This window comes from Chroicocephalus ridibundus, chromosome 1, assembly GCF_963924245.1.
Source record: "Chroicocephalus ridibundus chromosome 1, bChrRid1.1, whole genome shotgun sequence".
NCBI lineage: Eukaryota > Metazoa > Chordata > Aves > Charadriiformes > Laridae > Chroicocephalus > Chroicocephalus ridibundus.
The window spans coordinates 48,897,383-48,920,134 of NC_086284.1; the positions used below are offsets into that span (position 1 = coordinate 48,897,383).

The 22,752-nt window shown below is 43.7% G+C and overlaps 1 protein-coding gene across 3 annotated transcripts; it reads left to right on the top strand.

The window, feature by feature from the left end:
- The first annotated feature begins 8,946 nt into the window (after nucleotides 1–8,946).
- On the top strand, nucleotides 8,947–22,658 carry ACOD1 (aconitate decarboxylase 1). 3 transcript variants are annotated; one of them, XM_063335839.1, is made up of 5 exons: nucleotides 8,947–9,113; nucleotides 15,668–15,829; nucleotides 16,958–17,047; nucleotides 19,071–19,276; nucleotides 20,144–22,658. In XM_063335839.1, the coding sequence occupies exons 2-5, from the start codon at nucleotides 15,692–15,694 to the stop codon at nucleotides 21,096–21,098; spliced, it is 1,389 nt and encodes a 462-aa protein (XP_063191909.1). In that variant the 5' UTR covers nucleotides 8,947–9,113; nucleotides 15,668–15,691; the 3' UTR covers nucleotides 21,099–22,658. The 3 variants fall into 3 exon arrangements, with proteins under 3 accessions (XP_063191909.1, XP_063191899.1, XP_063191919.1); XM_063335829.1 differs by lacking the exon at nucleotides 8,947–9,113 and adding an exon at nucleotides 13,856–14,279; XM_063335849.1 differs by lacking the exon at nucleotides 8,947–9,113 and having other exon boundaries at nucleotides 15,766–15,829; nucleotides 16,585–17,047.
- Nucleotides 22,659–22,752: the final 94 nt, after the last annotated feature.

A 22,752-nucleotide genomic window follows, 5' to 3' on the forward strand; every position in this document is an offset into this window, starting at 1 on the left:
AATCAAGATGAACCGCGTCTCTCGCGAGCTACAAACGTCGGTGCCCCATTCCCACAAAGCTTTACAATACCAGTAGCAGCTATTAGCTTCTGCCAATAATATACCATTTTAGCACTCCAAATGTTGTGATAATTTCTATTACGACCTTAAGATAGTAACTCTTTAGGAACGTTTCTGGTAGTGTTTATCAAGGACAAAGCTTCGAAGACCCAGGCTAATAATTTCAGCTGTACAGGACAGGTGATGTAAAAAAAAATGCAAATACATGCACTATCACTTTTAGGTCATGCATTTTAATATGATTTTGGGTTTCTCCTGTGTTATTTTTTTTTCTGTTATTACTCCTATTTCTATGATTCTGTCTATTGTCCATAATACCTTTCTTTAAGGGCAGCACTGTTAATATAAAGCCTTAGTCTGGTGAGGTGCTGGTTCCCTACACTTTCAGTAAATTCCTCACAAAACTCTCTACACTGAACTAGCCGAAAATAACAGCATCGAAGCCTGCGACTAAGCTGCAAAGCAAGTGGCAAGTTGGCTTGTTTTCTTTTTGAAACTGTGACAGGAGATTAACGAAGGCTTATTTTCTTTCCTGAAGCTTTGTAAAGGGCAAAGTTGGTATTTAATTTTAGGGTATTTTTTTTTTTTTAAACTATTAGTTTTTTGTGTTTGTTTGGGTTTTTTTTTTCTTTTAATTTATTTTTACGGTAAATACCAACTTTCACCACCCAAGCTGTGGTCCCCCTGGTGAGAGCGAGAGCCCTGTCCCCGGGAGCAGCAGGTGGCAGTGCTGGCTCTGCTCTCTCTTTTTAAGGCACTGCAGTAGCACAGCTCCAAGAAGCCATTTCATGAAGGATGTCTCACAGTTCAGGTTCCTTCAAAGAGAGGTGCTTCTGCTTATGGGCGGCGCCAACTAGGCTCCATGTGAAATTCCTCCGAGTCATGCACCTAACGTTTGCTCCAGCGTACATATACATAGCCAGGAGTATAGATGTGTGTGTATATATATATATATACACACAAGAAGTACAAGTGACTTTTCATTATTTTTATTTTTAACCCAAGATTTCTTTACCTGAAAGTGAACGAACTGTATATCTTTACTGCTACCATTGGCAGCCTTCGCTGGCAGGCACAGTTGCCATCTACTCCTAGAGGTGTAAAAAAAAAAAAAAAAAAAAAAAAAAAAAAAAGGTACCACTGTTGTGCAAGTAAAAAAATGTTCTGGAATCACGTGATTAATTAGCAATCACTTCTATTTCAGCTCTTCTCTCAGCAGTAAATACAGTAGCGGCGGCGTTGGCAGGAGCAAACACTAGTAATGCGATAAGGCTAGTGCTTTACCGCGTAACTAGAAGTCTGTCAGGATGGCAGTGGATGGGATGCCTGGCCGTGCCTTTGTCTTCTCCAGGTCTGCAAACTCCGTTTACGATCGTAAACGTGGCTCTGAGGTCAAGTGAGTCTGGCTGGCTTGTGTCCAATCTACTAATGGCTCAGGAGCAGGTTGGCTTGCAGATAGAGCTAGCTGAAGTGGTCCAAATAAAGAGCCAAGCCACAAGATTAAAGATTAAGCAATGTAGATAATCAGGGGTCCAAAACCAGAGCCCAGCACCTCAAACTCTTCTGTTTGTCAGTACAGATAGGCCAAATAGGGCATCTGCTACCTGCAAGGAGTGGGGGCAGGACTGGAGGAGGAGGGGAGCAGGGACAGGGTGACGGCAGCATTTTGGATATTGGTGGGAAAGCAATGGTTAGTTGCAAACACGTGGTGGGAGTAAGCCACAAGACCGGGCCTTCATGATCAGTGTGATGAGGTACATCAAGTGGTGTCATCCTTTCTTTTTTTCCTTCTCCTTTTTTGCCCTTAATTTGAATGACAAAAAAAAAAAAAGGCAGAATCAATAAAAACAAGAAATGTCATCTGTATGGCTTCTGTTGTCCCGAGAGGACTCACATAAAGGATGAATTGGGCCTCTGGAGTTCCAGGGAAGTCAGTCAGTCAAAAGGCACAACTATAAACTGAGCGAATAAGTAAAGTAAAATATTTTTATTTGAAAGGATGAAATGCAAATCACTGAGGTCAACTGTTTCAAGACATGCTAAAACCAGATGCCTGCGTAATCATCAAAGCATTTCTGTCAGCTTATTTATTATATAAATATGGATCTGGTTTTGTCTTTAATTTGGACTCCTCAACTGAGACCTCTGAGTTACCTGATGGGCAATATATTTGATGCAGTGTCACCAAAACAAAGAAAATCCCTGGCCTTTTAACATTAGATCCTGAAAAGACATACCTGTCTAACTGGAGACACTCGGAAGTTCCCCCTGAGATTAATTTTAAAATTTATTCTTGTAAGTAAGGGTGCCTTATGAAATGCATTTTTCAGAAGGGCCTTGGGTGAGAAGTGGCATTTGGGTTAATCATCTGAGGAAGTCATTCTTTCTACCAGGGCAGATGGAAGTGGGAGAAGGAGACGAGCAGAGGATGTTGACCCAAGGGTCACTGCCAGGACTGAGAAAGGGGAGACTACTTTTACATCATCCTGCTTTGGACTCCTAAAGTAGATGGGCTGCTTTGGGCAATGGGAAAGCAGACAGCATCAGCACAGATCAGTGCTAAGTTAGTTAAGTGAATGAAATTAAATTAAATGCACACACACCCAGAGCCCTGGAGGAACTGCAGACCCCTCTTCAGGATTTTGTTCGCATTTTGTTCTTTCCTATTCCATGTGTCAGTTATTACTGCCCTTCCTATTGAATTATCCCTATTATATAAATACGCCCCTCGTCAGTCAGGCAGTCACAACTGTGTACCACACTGCTGAATCAGGATCACGATGGCTTTACAAATGTGTGACCAACAACAAAAATCCGGAGCAAAAAACCACATGAAGTCCAGCAGGGAGAAATACGGGAGATTCCCGCCGAAGGTAGAGGAACAGATTATTTTATGATGTGTCTGCAAACTTCGGCATTCTCACACACAAAAGGAAAGAAGATGCTAATGTTAAAGGGCAGAATGAGGAACAAGTTAAAAAATAAACGGTGGTGCATGTCACAAGAGGTTGTCAGTGCAGCCTGCTGACTAGTTAGTTCACAGAGGCAGCGAGGTCTTTTGAAGTTTCCTCTCCCGCTTTAATCAGTCCCACTAGAACAAGTAGATCCCAGCTTCAAAGGTAGCGGGGCTTGCCGAAGAAGAAAGCTGCCCGCTCCTCAAACCGTGGATGGCAGCTCTGTGTCCCGCAGTGGTGGTTCCCACGTGAGGCTGCGCAGCATCGGCAGGGTGGGTGTGATTACACGGCAAGCTCTGCGCTCGGATTTCTTTGAAGGGCTTACGCGCTCTCCTGAAATTATCATTGATCCTCTCCATTTGACAGGAACTTCCAAAGACTTTGAAAAGAAACTCAGTAAAGCATGCCTCTTAGCTTGATCCTTCACCTGTAAAGTCTGGATGAATTCACAGACTTGCTGCATTTGAACTATTTTGTCTAGTTCTTTAGATAACAAAGTTTTATTAATTAAAGCAGAAGTAGTTCGTATATTTTCCTAATAAATGCCTGTAAATTTTTTTTTTTTGGTTCTATTCTTCTGACAAGGCTTTTCCCAGAACTTCCCTACAGGAAAGGGAGTAGAGTTTCGTATGGGAAAGCTGCGGTGTTTAGTTTGTCCACAAAACGCTTCGTTAGAGGACATCATTAATAATGGCATTTATTGACTATGGAGAAACAGAAGGTTGAGTATGTTTCAGTATTTTCCAAATCTGATTCATCGATTCTGCAGCCTGTCATTTCTGGAAAAGTTTTTCCAAAAAAAAAAAAAAAAAAAAAAGTAAAAAAGTCCTGCATACAGCATATCTTTCTGCTTCCTTTTAGCTCCAATTTCACACTTCTGCAGCTTGAATATGAACATCACTGGTATTACAATAAAAATTTGCTGGTTTTTGTACTTTCCTTCTCATATAGTAATGAAATTGTATATCTCAGTGTATACATTTCCCAGTTGGTGACCCTACTTCCAGTATTTGCAAGTGGATTTCTATCATGCTTGAGCAATAACTTGCAAGTGTTGCAATCCCATTTGTGGTGTGAACCATAAGCCTGGGAATCACCTCTGAAGCATGACTTATTCTCATGAGCTCATTTTCGAGGTATATTTAGAGACCAGCTGTGCCAATCTAGGAAGTTTTCCAGAATACAAAGCAGATCATAAGCGGTGTGTCCGATAACGTGTCCGCAAACAGCATGTTCGCAGATGGTCCTCTGGTCTTCAACAACACATTAGGCAAATAACAGTATTAGAATCTGACCCTTTTAATGTTAAAGCCATTTTTCCAAGCAGTGTTGAGTTTAGTTAGAGTTAATTCAGGCAGGATGGGTGAAGTCGGTAAATCGTGAAGCCAGAAAAAGGGAGGGATGGAAGGAATCCCAAGAGATCGTCCACCAATTCACCTCTGCACTGAGGCAGGATAAGAAACCTTGGAATAATCCTGGCAGACATCAACGTAATACACTGGCAATGATTCCAGTGAAGGAAATTCCACAATATTCTTATGTAGGGCATTTTAATGTTTCAGCGCCCAGTACCCTTCCTGTTATAAAGGTTTGGGGTTTTTTTCACATAAAAGAAGAATCTTTGATAAATATTTATCAGATTTCTTTTTGTCTTCTCTCTCAGCAGATACAGAAAAATTGTTGAACATCGTCTTCTTCCTAAAATATACAGATTGTATTTCTGTGTCATGTACCCACATACGGTGCACTTTCACATTAAAGGTAAGCCAGTCTGAAGGTTAGCTGCTGCCAAAATGAACCACCCTACTGTTTTCCCCGTTCCGCCAGCCCTTGTGTGATTGTGATGAGCCAGTTCAGAGGATAAAGTGGCGAAGCTTTCAGTTCTTGAATAAAATTAGTTTTCTGCTGACAGTTCATTGAATCAAGCCCTGGGGAGGGCATCAGACAAGCACCAGTGGTTGGACTGGCTTAGCTGGGATGTGAAATGGCACAACTTCTCTCTTTCTAGGATAAATAAACCTCCTTACACCTCTTTCACAGGCCATGCTTTCTAAGCCTGTTGTCGTTCTTATGCTCCTCTGAATCCTTTCCAGTTTTTCTGTATCTTTTTCATACATGGTGCATTTAACACATTTCTGTATCCAAGGAATTTTAAAATCATAGAATGTCTTGGGTTGGAAGGGACCTTTAAAGGTCATCTAGTCCAACCCTGCAGTAAGCAGGGACATCTTCAACTGGTTCAGGTTGCTCAGAGCCTCATCAAGCCTGGCCTTGAATGTCTCCAGGGATGGGGCCTCCACCACCCCTCTGGGCAACCTGTTCCAGTGTCTCACCACCCTCATTGTAAAGAACTTCTTCCTGACATGATTCAGTTATGAGTGAACAAGCCATTGGAAAGGTTAAGATTTGTTGTTGTTTATGTGGACTTCTGCCTATGTTTCCATGCCTAATTTGTGTGTGCCATTGCCCTGACTTTGCCTAGCTGCGTAATAATTGTGCTCACAAGACAGATGGATAAACATAAGCGTGTCACCCTGTGCCCTGCTTTTTCAATTTGAGGAAGGTCATTCCAATCTACACCCTTCCCTATGTGGTAACTGCTCATGTGGCCACCTCATCATGTTTCATTTTAACTTAAGACATCATCCAAATTCCAGCAGAACCTCAGACAAGAGTTTCTCTGGGTGGAGAAGATAATTTCCCTTCAGTTTCCTTCAGTTTTGCCATGTGTATACACTGACCTACATTGAGAGTAGGCACAGGGCAGATTGTCAGTCAGTCTTTCATGTAATCTGAACTCTTTTGGGCTTAATGGCTTCATGCAAGTTTAATTTTGTGGCAATCTATAGGAATAAGATGTTAAGATTTGCTGTATTCTTTTAGCTATTTATAAATGATTTATATTTCCCAGTATGGATTCACTCATGATTCATATTCATATTGTTCTCTAAACATGTGATCTAGACCCTTAAAGGATTTGTTTCTTTCTTTTAAAGCCATCACCACCTGAAGTCATGTCATCAACTGAGAATTTAAGTTTTTACTGGAACAGCTTCTCACTCTTGTCACTGTAAAGAGTGGTTGCTCTCCACTGCCCAGAGGACCAGGAAGAGGCAAGCCAAATGCTGCCAGCAAGGAAAACGAGGGCAAAAAGCCGTATAACCCCGGCTCGGGGAGACACGTGGGGCAGCCAGCATGGCCTGTGTTAGTGCTTGCCAATGGCCAGCACCAACAGAGTGGCTGCAAGCCACATGTGGACTGTGGTGGAGGCAGTGGACTTTACAGTGGAGACGAACTTGGTACCGATTTCGGGTCAGGTGCAGAGGCTTTCAGTACCAACTGGTTACTCCTCCATCAAAAGAGCTCTGCATACATTGCCCTGCACCCCAGTGTACTGGAAAATGTTGAAAAATTGGAGCGGTTAGCCTTTATTTCATGGAGGTTAGTGAAGCAGAGGGGTCTCTCTTGTCTCAGCCTGCAGCTGCTGAGGGAGGCAGGAGAAGTTAGCAGGAGCTCTCCCTGTACAGACATCAGCTTCTCAGCAGAAGGAAAATTCAGTGTTGCTGTAAAACACGTTTCTGGGAGCTGGAAAGAGGAGACCTGGGAGGAATCAGAGGAGCTTAGAAAGTGGGAACATATAAGGGCTTGGGGTCTCTTTCTCCCTCCTCTTCTTTTCCTTTCTTCCCTGTCTTTCCTTTCCCTGCCCCACAAAAATGTGCTCTTCCATCATCCTTAGGAGACAGGGCACGTCTTATTCCCACACAGACACGTTTCTTCTTCTTTCTCTCCTCCTTCACCCTCCCCAAGGAACCATCCACCTTCCCTAACTGATTTTGACTGCATAGGTTTCCCAAATTTGCAGGGAGTAGAAGACTGTGGGGAAATATGCCTGGACCTTGTTAGCACAGGAGGCAAAGGGACAGTGCAGGGCTGGGCTGGGCTTGGAAGGTGGAGGAGAGTCCTGTGGCCAAGGGAAGTTGGGCCAGACAGCAGGAAGCTGTGGGATCCCTTCCTTTGGCAGCAGAAGCTGCAGAGGGACACAAAAGCACACAGCAGTGATGGCCAAAGTGCTGGCATTGTGCCATGCAGAACAATTACCAAAGTCCATAGGACAAGCTGGGAGTTGGTGGTTTATATTTTTTAATAGAAAACGCCATATCTCAAACAACATACTCTTCTCCTTACAGCTAACTATTGCTCCTGCAACATCCAAAGCCACGTAAGGAGGGACACCTTCAACCATTGTGTGACGGGAAAAAGGTAAAGAAAATACTGTCCACTACATCTGACAGTAGGTACCGTTTTTATGTCAATAGTTTTAAACTCTGTTGACGCTGACAAGTCAACACAGATCATCAAAGGTTACAAAATCGTTCCTCTCATTTTGTGAAAGTAGTTATTTTCCTTGATTTTTAATGCTTCCTGCATCTCTCTTAATCTACTGTGCTGAAGATGAGTAATGTGAGGGAAAAAATAGCGTCATTATAAATTCTAAAAACCAAAATTCTTCAAATGCTACTTATGTAAAAAAGGACCAATTTAAATCAAATCATTAGCTTCTGCTTAAATGTTCAATTAGAAAAGTGTAATAATATAAGTGTTTTATGTATTCACAGCTCTTGTCTTCACATTTAACCTTTCTTCCATTTTTGCCATTATTTCTCCCTTTTATCAATGTTGGTGTAATTACGCCCATTTTCTCTTTAGAAGTGAATATACAATCACAGCTAGAAATTGCCCAGTATGTTTTACAGTCTGAAACATGTAATACTCAATCTCATGACTAATAACTACCGTGGCATGTTTTATAATTGCACCATAAATCAGAGACCGCCGCATTTAAAGTGTAATTTTAGGCTGTTTTGCGGTATTTCTTGGCACTTTTGAAATATATAGGGGTGGAAAATGAGCGATCTAGCTACATACAACCACAGATGAGGAAAAAGAGTCTTGTTTCCAGTTACTGGAGTGCCCCAAAAGAGATGCTAAAGGGCAGCGACACACATGTAGCTCATGGGATACCCAAGCTGCCTCGGGCACCTCAATGAGAGCATGTTGTCTGAGCAGATGTTGCAGCCCAGCAATTAAGAAGGGGAAAAATCAGCCCATGTCACAACCTTGCAGAATGAGCAACCCATTAGCAACACGTACCCTGTGGCTTTCGCAACATGGTTTTGTTGTTTAAATCTTTCCGGGGGGCTTTATGTTTGGGAGGGACCAAGCTGAGAGGACGAGAGAGAGCATCTGCAGTGAAAGCTGGAGGAACAACTCTGCCAACTCATGCAGCGTCTCCCAGTACCTGTCTCACTCAAGTGCTTCTGCTGACAGGTAAATGATTGACTCCTACAAAATTAGATGAATTTTTCACCCAAAGCCTGTTTCTGTTTGAAGGAGAATGTTTTATTATTCATTCCGGTTTTGCTGCATATGCTTTAGGTGTTATTTTAGCCCTTCCAGTGCAGACAAAAGTTTGTAATGCTGCCTGGGATAACTTCCTAGGGGCTCAAAATCCCCGAGTAATAGCTTAGATGCAGAGAGGCTCTTTTACCACTTAATTAACAGTGAAGCTTCTCGTATACTAGATGTTGATGTCTGCATCTCCCTACTGCACCGCCACTGCAGGCTGGCTGGGACGTGTGGCAGCCTGACATCTGGGCTCGCTCTGAAACGATAAAGAGAGTCTCTTTGCTGGGTACCTTTCCGCATATGATGCAGGAGCCCAGCACAGCAACTAACGCCTCCTTTGCACCACCAGAGTTCTGCTGGTAATTTAATTAAAATTGCCACATCCCTCACATGCGCTCACGCTAATTTGGTTTCTGCTAATCAAACCCTGAATTTATGCTAGTCGAGTTCCAGCATCTCCCCAAACGGCAAAAGTCCTGTAATGACATCTGGCTGCATTTTGACTGCTTAATATAGGCATCAAGACTGCCCTCTGATTAGAAAAGCGGTGTGTGCTACAGGCTGCTGAAACCATCAACAAGGAGAAGTTACGGCAAAGTCTATGCAGGCACAGAAAACCTACGTGATCTCTTACACCTGCGTACTGGAGGTCATGCCATATAGAAACCCTACAGCCACCTGCTACTAGTCCAGGTAACCTTATTTCTTTAGAAAATAGGGTGGGAAGCTACAGAGGGATGAAGAAAAGCTTTGGGAACGTGGCTGTGAGGCATCCCAGGGAGACGCGGTGGTACCCCAGGGTATAGAAGTGTGGTTCACAGGGGTCTGGAGCTGGCTGTGTCACCTTCTCCTACGCCTCCTCCTTCTGAGCTGTGAATCCAAGGCAGCTGAGTATGGTGTAGCCCCTCGCGCTGTCAGCATCTGAATGCTGGCACTTCTATTACAGGTAAAGGCTATAGTTTGGGTGGCACCTAAAATTTACACTGGGTGAACAGGAATTTCATGGAACTGTGGTGTCTTCTCACGTTGTTATAGTTCAGGCCCCTTCGTGCTACTCCATAAACAATGTCGAAGGGGTTTACCTGATCATTCAGCGACACATTCTCTGGCTTCAAACATGTTTTTACTGCTAGTGGAGCATCTTGAGCCCTGTTCACAATATGTCTATACTGAAATGATCAATCTGTCTTGAACAAGAACCTACACGATTATCATAGAATCATAGAATGGTTTGGGTTGGAAGGGACCTTAAAGATCCCCTAGTTCCACCCCCACTGCCATGGGCAGGGACACCTCCCACTAGACCAGGCTGCTCAAAGCCTCATCCAGCCTGGCCTTGAACACTTGACTATCTTGAACACGACTGTCCCAGTTATGTCTGGTACCTCTATCTTACAGCTCGCGTAAGCAAACCAGCATCTACGTTACAAGTTTAAAATCGACTGCGAGGACTTGCCTTTAGGAATAGCATGGCTAATTTATGAAGGCAAGAAGGACAGCGTAATGTAGACATGGAGCATTGACTTGTAGCAACCTTTACCAGAATATGGCCTGGCACTTCCAAGATATGCGGTGAGGACTTTGAGAAAAGGAAACAAGGGTGGTGTAACTTCTCAGAGATTGCACTGCCATTGTCGCTAGTTGTGCAAGTCAGTGAGTAAGAGAACTACTACAGGCTAGAAATTTCCAGAATTATACGTTTCACGATGCAGTTGCTTTTGCTGTGTATTATTGGTGGCTGGCTCAGTAACTGCCGTTGGAATGAACAGGGGAAGGTAGGCTTGGGGAAAAAGAGGCACAGGGGACTATAATGGTAGTGGTGCAGAATTACAGGATCCCAGGATTTACGGCTGTCGGGCTGTTAAGAGGATTTAGATCAAGCCACCTATTCCAGACCATTCGCTAAGATTCTCACCTCTTTTTTGTACTTAAAATATCCCAGTAGAGGGAAAAGGAGCAGGTCCTGCACTTCTAAGATGGTTCTGGACCCCCAGCGATAGCAGAGGCTCTATAAACAGAGAGAATTGGCACCTGCCTCCCGTTTTCATTTTCTCATTTTAGCGCAGCCCAGGCACAAAGTTACATCTTAAAAACTGGCTTAGAGAAGAGGGAGCCTGGCCTCCGTAGTTTGTCATATTTTATTTTTTTTTACATTTCTTTAGAACAAAAAGAGCATAATGCCAAGGGCAAAACTGCTTTCAGTGGCAAACATACAGCTTGCAGGTGTGGGCAGAGTTTAGCCTAAAATAATTGGAGGCAAAAGAAAGAAAAAAGGCAGCTTAAAAATGTGATGTCAGCAGGAGAAAATAGACTCTGTGGGGCACTGGTTTTCTAAAGCCCTGTTCTTTAATCAACACAGCTCATTACTGGAGCTGTGCACGATGTTGCAAATGGCATTTGGATGAACACATTTTGTCTCTCCATCGCGCTCACTAGTTAGCAAATTGTCTGCCCAAATTGCTGAGCCATGCGTATTGTGTCAAAGAAGAGGAAAGCAGCATATTCCCTTTGTCAGGGTGGACAGTTTGTGCCAAACTCTCAGTCACTGATTTTCAATGTTCTTCTGTTTAGACCCCTACGAATTCTCCTGTGTAGATGCCTCTTCCCCCTGCAGTGATAATCATATTGCTTTCTTTTCCCTCACAGCGTACACCTGACTCTGAAGTCTGCAGACCACATTTTGGAAATTCGTCTCCCAAACAATTTGAACACTTACAGTTTCACTTCATTCTTTTTTTTTTTTAACAAAAAAAAAAAGTCACTTTCTTATAATACCTCAGTTCAGTCCTTAAATAGTACTGACGCTGCTATTGCAATGCATGGGACGATCCATCCTGCCAGCGAGGTTACAGAAGGAAGTGACCGCGCATCTGAGATCAGCTAGCAGCATGTGACCGCACATCACGTTGCGAGGAACATCACAAGTTCTGGCTCCAGTTCACTTTGGGGTCTCGACAGGGGAGTAAAGGCAGCGGGACCTCTGCACTTCTTTCCTGTAGCAGGTGTTTCGAAGTGTTTGGGGGGAAAATAAGACATTGTGTGCTGTCAGCTGTTGTATAGGCCTTGTTTTGAGGCACGATGCAGGCTGAGGATGCACTCCTACCGGCTGACGCTACCTCATAACTTCTAGAGATAAAAAGGCTTATGGGCCATTTTTTCCCCATTCTGATCGTGGGCTTTCCAGTATAATGCCACCTGTATTACAGCAGTCATTAGAGCAATAAATTAGATTAATCAGGAGCTGCATTACTGCATAGTTTGCTCATACTTTTCAGCTGTTTTCACTGTTCCATCCATTGGAGTTGTGAGGGAAAATGAAAAGGGTTCCACATTGCTTCTTATGTTAGGAAAATTCCCCTTAACTGACTGTTGTGTCTCCTTTGTGCCACCCAGGAGCAAATTTCATTTCAGTCTCACCGGAGGAGGGAGGAAAATGAGAAATAGACTGGGATTACAAATGATATCCCAAAGGTAAAGGAAAAAAGAGGACTGAAAGGGAAGTGACTTCAGGGTTTGAATATCTTTTATTTAGTATGTAATTTTGTGTTGGTAGAACGCTGTCACAGATTGCCCAGAGAGGCTGTGGAGTTTCCATCCTTGGAGATATTCAAAACCCAACTGCACACACTCCTGGGAAACCTTGTTCAGTGTCCCTGCTTGATCAGGCGGTTGGACCAAACGATCTCTGGAGGTCCCTTCCAACCTCAGCTGCTCCGTGATTCTGTGGTTCTGTGATGTAGATATTTCCTTCCATTTTTCTGGAGGGAAGAATGAGCTAAAAGAACACAAGTGAAAGTTAACGAAGTCTTTCCCTTTTTCAGTCTAAGAGCATTAATTTCTATTAACCTTTCTAACCATTGCCAGCCTCGTCAACGTGAGCAATCCCATTTGCTGGGCTGGATTTTATCAGCACCAAAGGTAGTTCTTCAGCACATCCAGGCTACCTCTGAGGTTTCCTTAGTGTGGAAATGAGGGGGCAAAGAAGCAGCACTGGTGGACATTCCGGTTCTGTCTCCCCACGGGATCAGGATTTGGCCAAGGCGCCACACCTCACCCAGGAGCTAGGAAATGCTGCTGGGATGTTTAATGTAGGTAGAGGTTATGCATGCCTGAGCGAGGAAGCTGTGATACACTCATAGAGAAATGCGTGTGGGAAGAGGTTTAGTAGGCATGCTGAACAGCTGCTCGTATTTAAGAGAAAGACAGGACAAGGTTTTAAAATGAGCCTGCGCATAATGCAGGTTATCCCATAAAAAAGTATGTATGTGTTTGTAGGGCTGGGTTTTAGAAGTCCTGGGCCTCGGCCTCTTTGGCTACATCCGTGAACAGACACACCACTGCTTCTATCTGTTACCCAGTGCAATTTTCAGCATCAGGTTAGGCACCTGAAGATGATGTCCACACAGAGGTGGCTCAAGGCACAGGCAAAATAGCCAAATGCCTGGGTTAGAGCTTACTGGGGAGCAGCTGATCCCCTCCCATCTCTTTCTACCTGCCTGTGTCCTCCCAAAATTTCGCAGAACACTGCTAGCACTACTTCTCTCTCCCTCTGCTTGTGCTGCTAGATTTAATTTTGCATTTCTGAGGCAATGAAACTCAGTTTCGCCTGACTGCTAAGAATCCCTGAGCTGGCTCTGGAGGCAGGCTGGACCAGCTCAGAAAGGGGTCTGCTCAGCATCATTGCTGGCGTGAGGAGGAGGAGGACTATGTGTCCAGGGGACAGGAGCAGTGAGAGGATGTAGCCTGAAACAGGACCTTTCAGTAGTAGAGCCACTCAAATCAATGTTTCACTTCACCTATAAACCCATGCTGGGCTCTACCCGGAAGCACTCAGGAGTTAGATAGGGCTTCACAAAATTATTTGAGGCTAGGCTGAGTAAAGGGCTGAGGTTCCTAAAGTTTTAGGCAGCTCTTAAGCAGGGCAGTGCAAGGCTACAATTCTGAGAAGACTTGATACTTTGTTCCCTAATTGAGGAGATTCCCATACTTCAGACACACGTTACTTCTTCACTTCAGAATTATTCAGTGGCCTCTACTTATGCTTCTCTGGGGTCTGCTCCCTTCCTGATGGGATGGGCAGAGATTTCTCACTCGCTGTCTGGGATTCCCACAGAAGCGAAATCCCTAAACCAGTGGTGGGAGAAGTGCCTCCTTCCTCAGAGAAGACATCTTTGCCTGAGATGCAGATGTTCTAGTAGAAATGATGGCCTCACGTAACGATTCATGCTGTTAAAATACTATTAAATGACAAGAGCTACCTTAATCCAATTTATGGTCTGAAATTCTTATGGCACACACTACCCATGTATGAATTGTATGTATTATAGAGGAGACATATAGTGAAAGGAGAAAAAACCAAAACAAACCAAAACCAGGTTAAAACAGCCTTTGCCATCCTGTAGTCTACTATTGGGCTGATTGCTCTTCCAACCAGTAGAGTTCTCTATGGTCTACTGTGGTTCTCCAAGGTCAGCCTGATGCACCTGATGACCTCTTCTCTCCATGCTACCAAACGTAAGACACTCAAATTAATATATTGGCTTCTAACTAGTAATAAAATATCACGTACGTCAATTTACATGACATGTGGACGTGACTGGCAGTCCAATCGCACGTGTCCCAGCAATTTATAGTACAGTTAGTCAGAGGAAAGTTGAAAGAGAAGAAAAAGGAACATTTCCAAGCAGAGGAGGAAATGGGCAGGACAAGATGAGCAAGAAAAAAGGCCTAATATTTCTTCCCCCGCCCCAGACATACACACATAAATAGTGAGAGAGTGATTTCCCCGTATCGCTGGCTGCCACTCCTTTGCTGCATCTCTCTGGGACCACGCACCATCCCTCCAAGATGTGGGCAAAGGTATTGTCTTGTTGCTTTCCGCCGTAAGATGCACTTTTCTGTTTAAGCTTTTGTATCCTCACTCTGTACGTTTCAGTAGGTGTACATCACACCATGGGATATGTGGTTCACTGGCTTTAAATGACTTGTGCTCCTCAAGATAGTCCTAACGCTTTAGTTCAAAGCTGAGTGAGAACTTGTCTGAAATATTGGGTACAATTTTGGTCTCCGTTGCCAGAAAAGGGAAATCCGATGTGAACAACACAATGAAAAGCTGCTAGCGTAGTAGGGGTGAGTCTGTATTATAAAAGGGAGAGCAGCACAATTTGGTTTGTTTAACTTTTAGCAAAATGAAGGCCAAGAGGAAATACCATCACTCTGTGTGGATATGTGCAGGGGAGTAGCAGAATGGGAAGGACGAGGGCAAATGAAAGAAGACAATTTCCAAAGGGAGAGAAGAGCGATATTCAGTAATGCCAGTATAAAAAACCAGCAAGCATGTGTATAGATTGGTTGTAAATAATACGTACCTCTCCAGGAGGAAGTTTCTAATGGTCAGAGAAAGGAAGTTCTAGATTAGTTTCTGATAGAGATATTAACAGCAGCTAACTGCTCCAGCCAAGAAGCAGTCTGAGTTTGCATAATAGGTCGATGGTCAATAGGAAAAGGAAAAAAAAAAAATAATTAGAAATATAATTTCCAGATCAGCAGGAGCCAGGAACACAGAGCCACTGCTTTTCAAAGAGGTGAGATCATGTCTTGGAGAAAAAAGCTGGGACTCCAGCTGAGCCTGAATTCGATGGGAGCTGGGAGCCAGCGGCGGCGGGTGCAGGGTAGGGTTGGCGAGTCCCACCTCTCACTGAGCTCCAGGCTCAACAAGACTTGGGATAGTAATTCTGCTACTCAGGGAGATTAAATCTTGCTTCCTGGTGTCGTAGTGACTGCACTGGATTGAAATGCCGCTTTCCCACTGATTTCAATAGCAATAAGAAGGTGCTATGGAAAGCCAGATGGGTTTTGCTTCTATTTTTATATATATATATATATGTGTGTGTGTGTGTGTACAGACATAGACATAGAGATATCTTGCAAAGTTACATCATCTGCAGCGCTTACCCCCAAGGACTCAAGTCAGGGAGAAAGCACCAGAAATACAGAACAGACAAACACACTGATGAGTGTATAAATAAAATATAAATAACACTGTGGCGTTTCTGGGAATAAAAAGAGGAAGTTTTGCTGATGCAATTCATGTAAGGGCAGGGGCAGGGCAACAGAAATGGCCAGCATGCTAAGCGGTAACCCAAAACTGAAAGCGGAAAAAAAAAAAAGGAAGAAAGGAAAAAAAAAGTGTTTTATTTAAACGAAGAGAAATATCTACTTCTTTTTTTTTTATTTCTTCTTCTCAGACAATTACAGGAAATTTTGCCAACATGATTCACGGTTTGAATGCAAACCACTTGACCGACCAAGTCATTCAGAGAAGCAAGCGAATGATTCTGGATACACTTGGAGTGGGGCTGCTGGGTACCAGCACCGAGGTCTGCCACAAAGTGACACAGTACAGCAAGGTAGGCTGTGCAAGGCATTCATAGCATACCCTACGGTTCAGCTTTACGAAAAGCAAGGGCAAATTTGGTTTATAAGGGGAAACCTTGTCATGGTGAAACTCTTTTTGGGGGTGGAAAGAGAGAGAAAGGGTTCTTCCCACTGGATACAGGGAAACTTCACCGCTCCATTTACTTTTAACTCTGGATGGGCTAAAGTCTGCGTAACAGACGGTATGCTAAGATCCCCCTCTGCAAACACAGTTAATTAAGAATCCTTTCCTTTCTTTCACCTATGAGATTTTTACTTAAAACATCAACAAACAAACAAACACCACTTACCACCAGACTTTCAAAACATAAGGGACTGTTAAATGGATGGAGAATTAGTAGTGGGTTATTTCCATTCTATAAAACGTAGTTCTTGCCTGAGTTACATTAGTCGTGTTTCTTCTTCGGTCTTGCTGTCCTTAAACTAGAGGAGCACTTGACCCCGAGGAGAAGCCTCCCCACCACAGGAGCACATCCGTGAGGAGGGTTTAGCCCACTGTTTTGTCAGTCAGACCTGGCTGGTGGGACTCAGGCTCCAGAGCTCTGTGTGCCAATAAGTGTCTTCACACAGAGATCCCCCTTCCCAAACCCTGGTAGTTTATGCCCTTTTATTTAATTCCATAAAGATCTCTTAGTTGTCTAAAAGATCTGAACAGCAAAAGGAAAAGAGCAGAGCCCTTTACAGCATGGGGATACCAGCATCAGGAGGCCATTTATCATATACCCAGGGCCTACAAAAACATAGAAAACCAGAACTTTTAACTGAAGATGTTCCCCAACAAGATGATGACAGTCCTGAGGGAACTGCCGACGGGTGGTGAGAAGGGACGTCAGTGGCCAGAGGCTGTGTGAATGTACTGAATGGCCAGCTGGATGGTGTTGGTCTGACCCCTGAGGTCTGTCTGGGGGAAAGGGCCCTTGACATAAGCCAGCAGGAAACCAGGTTTGTTTTCATACTTTCTGATAGAACAATATTTTTCTCATGAAAAGGAACAGTTGGGTCCCGAGAGGGTATGATCTGATCTCCGTTAGATCAGAAAGATGGCACACATTTATCCTTGGGTTCAGGACTTCAAATTAATTGATGTCAATTTGTTTCAGATCTACAGCTCGGATATATCCAGTACCATCTGGGGCCACTTGGATTTCCGACTGCCTCCTCTGTATGCAGCTTTTGTGAACGGAGTGGCTGTAAGGGATGCTCTTTTATTTGCTCTTAAATCACACTAATTGATGCCATTCTTACTCTACAGAGAACAGAATGCTCCTAAAATCTCAGTTTACTTTGTTCTTCTGCTTGAAGCCTGCTACAAAACTTTCCTAGACTGTTCTCCTAATGTGCTTCAATGTCCTTCCAGTGAGACCAAGCTCAAGGTGTAAAAAATATCTGGTCCAACTCAACAGCATCCCTTACCTTTAACGTAGGATTTGGGGCTGTTTTCAAAAGCCAGAACTCTACAGCTTGTTACAACCTTGGTACAGCCGCATTACAAAGAGCTCTCTACTGAGTACTCTAGCTCTCACTGATTTCACCGGGATCCAAATTTCATGCCAACTGGAAAAGTATAGTTACAGAAAAACACAAATACAGACAGACACACATATACGTACACAGCACCTGGTCTAGTGGAAAGTGTCCATGGCCGTGGCAGAGGGGTTGGGAGTAGGTGATCTTTAAGGTCCTTTCCAACTCTAACCATTCTATGATCCTATGATACAATATCACAAGGCAATTCAAGCTTCAGTTATGCAGTTTGCAAAAGCCCATTATATATTTTGGACACATACTTCATCATTAAAGCAATAACTGACTCCCCAGACATATGTCTAAATTCAGATTGAGGCGGAAACCATTTGAAATCGAAAGATGCACAGGAGGTGGGGTAGACAAATTTGGCAATTATGCAAAACTAGAGGAGGTGACCAACCAAGGAAATGGTAATATTAAGCCTATCTAAATTAGAGTGACAACAAGATCAGAGGTCCAATTTGACACCTCATTTCCAATGTAGAGAAAATTACCTTGGAAATGAGATCTGGTACCTCTCAGCTCCCAGCAGCCGGCGTGACATTCAAATCTGGCTGTTAGCATGAAGGCGATCATTCCAGTTTACATCTCAGTCACAGGTCAATTCTAAGCGCTCATTGAAGATGGCAGGAACGCAGCTTACCGGGTATTGGGCGTAACTGTCCTTAAACGGCACTGCAGGGCATCTTCCCAGCTGGTGTCACAGTTTTTCAAGGCAGGGACTGGGTTTTCTTGTGTCTGTTCAGAAACGCAATCCTCAGAAGCGCATATTCCTAGTATCACAGGGCAAGACCTGAGTGCCGGGAAACCTGAGCACCTTCCCAGTTTGCTCTGAAGTAAGACATGGGCGACTAGGCACAGAAGTTGAACTTTTGAGGCATTATTATGTTATTAAAAATGCTGTCCCTGATGCTTTCAAGTCATTGGGGGTTCTCAAAACTTGGTGGGGGGAGAGGTTCTGACAAGCAGTCAGGGGTCTGGGCATGGTAAAGAGGAGGCACCTCTCTGGATCCTCTCCAGGGCTAAGCAGCATAGCCCAATTTTAAGACTGTAGCTTTCTACTACAGCAACCCTAGGGAGTCTGGTTCCTTGCGTAGACAAGTCTGGTTTCGACGTGCTGGAAATTCAGGCTAAAATCTGATCTGCATTTAGAGGCTCGTGCCTGTTGCCTTGTGGATGGTTGCACCAGAGAAGTTTTTCTGATAGAACTTTGAATTAGCGGCATGGATTCAACTGCTACGGCTTTAATGGTGCGAGCCCCAATGGCAGCATCAGTTGCAGCACTGGAGAAGTAATTTCACTGTGTTTATGTACTGTTTTGGGGTAAGTGAAAATACACCATTCACATGGTGGACCTAGAGCTGCTGCTTTAATTACACCAGTCTAACTAAAGCAACAAAAGCCTATTGTAGGAAAGAAGAATCATCGTTATACCGGTTTTAGACTGGTGCAACTTGAATTAGACTTATACTTCTTTGGAGGCAAGATTTGTATTGCATTGCCACTTCTCACGGAGCCATGTTGGGAGTAAAGAGGTTTAAAAGAAAGGCTTTTGAAGTTTTGCCTTCTAAGGAAAAATCTAGTTCTTCAGGCCTGTTTTATACCAGTTATAGTAGTTTAATTTGACTGAGCCAGTCTTGCCAAGTCAGAGTTTATTTCTGATGACTAGACTTCTCTTTCCATTAGGTGCACTCGATGGATTTTGACGACACGTGGCATCCAGCCACGCACCCATCCGGGGCCGTGCTCCCCGCCGTGATTGCACTCGCGGAGGCCTTTCCTCAGGAGAAAAAAATCTCGGGTCTCGATCTGCTCTTAGCTTTCAATGTGGGAATCGAAGTGCAAGGCCGGCTGCTGCGCTTCTCCAGCGAAGCCAGGAATATTCCCAAAAGGTACATAGAAATGCTTCAGGTAGAAAGTTGAGTGGAAGGCGTTTTCTCTCAGTGTTAATATACTTAATTAAATACAAATGGCACAGTTAATCATATATTCTGTGTTGTTTGTCTGGAAATTTAGGAAAGGTTCACCTTAAACATAAATACGCTTATGTGATTCCTTACAGTTTAGCTAACAGATTTATTTTTGAGAGCATTGATCAGGTTACAGAAAGGACATGATGCTCTCCCTATTAATTAAAAACAGCAGCAAAAGGGCAACATTTTGTGGCACAGGTCTGAGGCTCTCGTGAGTACGTACGATCATTTTAAACAGTGGCTTGCTCTCAGCAGAACGGAGCCTCCGGGGCTGGGCTCAGAGCGGAGCCCAGGAAGACGAGGTGTGCTTAGGGGGAAGCCTTGAAGCGTGGGATGGACTAGATGTCTTCTTGCTCTTTTCTGTGCCTCCCTTCCACCTGTTTTGCTAAACTGGTGCATAATAACAAAACTTGCCTCCCCCAATATGTATAATTTATAGACGGCTATAAATTATTTACAGTAAATTTATAGATGACTATAAACTGTAACGCTTTTGCCATTATCCTGTTCAGAATGGCTTGAACTATGAGTGGTTCTAATGTTTCAGTTTCTTTCTGGGGAAGATCTATATATAAGACCTATTATAGTGGTACTGTTCCAGCTTAACTTGTTCCTAGGGAAAAGCAACAACTTTTTCCATTAGGACCTCCCACGAACTCTCAATGTGTGTTTCTTTATGGTACAATCCGTCTTCTGCAGCAGTGAGAGGAAATTGGCGCTTGTGTATATAGCATATATTCAGGTGACTTTTTGAAATATAGTAATGACGAGATTTTGTTTTCTCAGGTTTCACCCCCCGACTGTGGTTGGTACAATGGGGAGTGCAGCAGCTTGTGCTAAACTCTTAGCTCTTGACCAGCCAAAATGTAAAAACGCCTTGGCTATTGCTGCCTCCTATGCCGGTGCCCCACTGGCTAACGCGGCAACCCAAACGAAGCCCCTCCATGTTGGCAACGCTGCCAAGCATGGACTGGAAGCAGCGTGCTTAGCATCCCAGGGCCTTCAAGGAAACAAACAGATCTTGGACATGGAGTCAGGGATAGGTGCCTTTTATACAGATTACAACCCACAGACTCTGCCAACCTTGCAGTCCTACCCCTGGCTGTTGGACCAGCAAGATGTGGCCATCAAACGCTTTCCTGCCCATCTTGGAACGCACTGGGTGGCCGATGCAGCATCTTCTGTTAGGAGGAAGCTTGTGGAGAACAGTGGCAACTTGCTCCCCCTTGATAAAATTGAGAAAGTCATTCTCAAAGTCCCAGAGGTCAAATACGTGAACAGACCCAGCCCTGCCTCAGAGCACGAAGCTCGACACTCCTTCCAGTTTGTTGCGTGCTCTGCTTTGCTGGATGGCAGCATGTCGGTCCAGTCCTTCACCAGCGAGAACGTTCACCGGCCAGCCTTACGGGAGCTCCTCTGCAAAACGCAGCTGGAGCACCCTCCTGACAACACGCCCAGCTTTGAGAGCCTTTACTGCGAAGTGAGCGTCACGCTTCAGGATGGCAACATGGTCAGCGACCGCTGCGACACATTCTACGGACACTGGAGGAAACCTCTGAAAAAGGAGGACTTGGAGAAAAAGTTTCAATCCAACGCCTCCGGCGTCCTGCCCGCAGAAGCTGCAGAAGGCATTATAGAGACTGTGTACAATCTGGAAAAAGTGGAGGACTGTTCTGTATTAACTAAGTTTTTATCAGGACAGTCAGTGAGAGCGCTTTCGGAGAAGCTGCACTTCCTTTGACTGTTCCAACCGACAGCTAGACACTGTTCACAAAGCAAGCACAAAATTTAGGACAAGCTCCCATTTAGTGACTCAAGGACTTTTAAATTGGACTCCTGTAACACAAGAGCCATGCTCAGTCCAATACTGTGGTTTTTGCCTAAGTAAATAATTTAGCAATTACGTGGGCAGCTCAGTCAGGCTGAACGGAAGATCCTCTGCTGGCACAGTCGACTTCAATTATCTTTATACCTCTAGAGGCAGAGCACTGCTTGCGCACCACACAAACATTTCCCTGCTCTTCTGCCAAAAAAAAGGTCTGTTCTGCTTCTCTTAAATAACTCCATAAAGGGAATCCAAGTTCTGGAGGAGTGTGGAAACGCAGTCACCGTGAGAAACATCACTGCGAGAAGGACAGAGGATAGCAGCCTTTATATATTTATTTCAGTAGATTTAGCTCTAAAGCCTCCTTGGAGAAGCCACCTGCTACGTCAGAGCTTTGACGTTGGTGCTAAAATAAACGCAGCGTACATACAGAGTAGTAGCACTGGGTATCGTCTGCAACGCGTCCGGCTTCGCTGTAACGACTGGTCTTGCATTGACAAGGTAAACGTTGGTGACCTTCCCGATGATGCCAGCTGCAAAGCAAGAGGGACAACTCGACACTCCTCCTCCTAGAAGTGCTATTTCCCACTTCCATCTTTTGGCTGCCCGGTGGTACGGGTTTGTTCCTGTATTCCCACTCCAGTAACAAAGCACTTGCTCCACAAGGCACGATTAGCACTAATTAGCGATGACACGTTTAGATTATTTCAGGCACTGCAAAGCATGGGCTATGGTACACTCATGACTGAGAGAGACCTGCGAGCATCAGACCACTTCTTACACCAAGACAATTAAGTGTCCACAGTGACAATCAACTTGCCTTGATAATGAATTCTGGGAATTTTTAGTTCCTTCAGGAGTACAAAGCCTCGACAGATTGTGCTTCTAACAGAGGCTGATGACCTTTGCTCATGTTTGTAAGATTAAAGCACATATTCTAACATATGTAAAATGTACCTTCCTGAGAGCACTAAAATATGTATAAAAAAAAAAATCACAAAATAAAGTTAATTCATTTTACTAACTAAACCTCAAATTATTTCATTTATTAGAGCAAAACTCGCATGTTTTCCACACACAACGTATTCATTTGTACTTAAGCCTCTGCCTCTTGGTTTATAAAGTCAGTTTATCAGGGGGCTCTGCAAAAATTTCAGAAGTCCATTAGTTATACTCGCTTAAAGACTTGCAAGGGAAGAAAAAAAAAAAACAAACCCAAATAACCACATTCTTTTCTTTTTCCCTTCTGATTAGAAAGTGGAATTGAATTACTCACCTGTACTGAAGGTCTACAGACTCATTTACAGCTATTTCATCTGTAATTATAGCTGGATAACACCAAATGTGAATTACTGATAATCACTAGTGATGTGATAAAATCCCACTGGACAAGGAGGGTTCCTACATTATCTTATCAAGACTGAATATATTCAGATTAATGAGAAAAAAAAATGAGGAAAACCACCACCACAACCTTCAACACATGCTTTCTATTTTTAAAGAGAAATAAATAGGATAAACTTAGCAATAACCATTTGATGGATTACAGATTTTTAAGAAAACCCAAACA

Bases quoted from the DNA above. Each gene is read 5' to 3' on its own strand.
- ACOD1 (XM_063335829.1), top strand. The intron at 17,048-19,070 runs GTAAGGGATGCT...TCTTTCCATTAG, and splicing joins CTTTTGTGAACGGAGTGGCT to GTGCACTCGATGGATTTTGA. The intron at 19,277-20,143 runs GTACATAGAAAT...TTGTTTTCTCAG, and splicing joins GCCAGGAATATTCCCAAAAG to GTTTCACCCCCCGACTGTGG.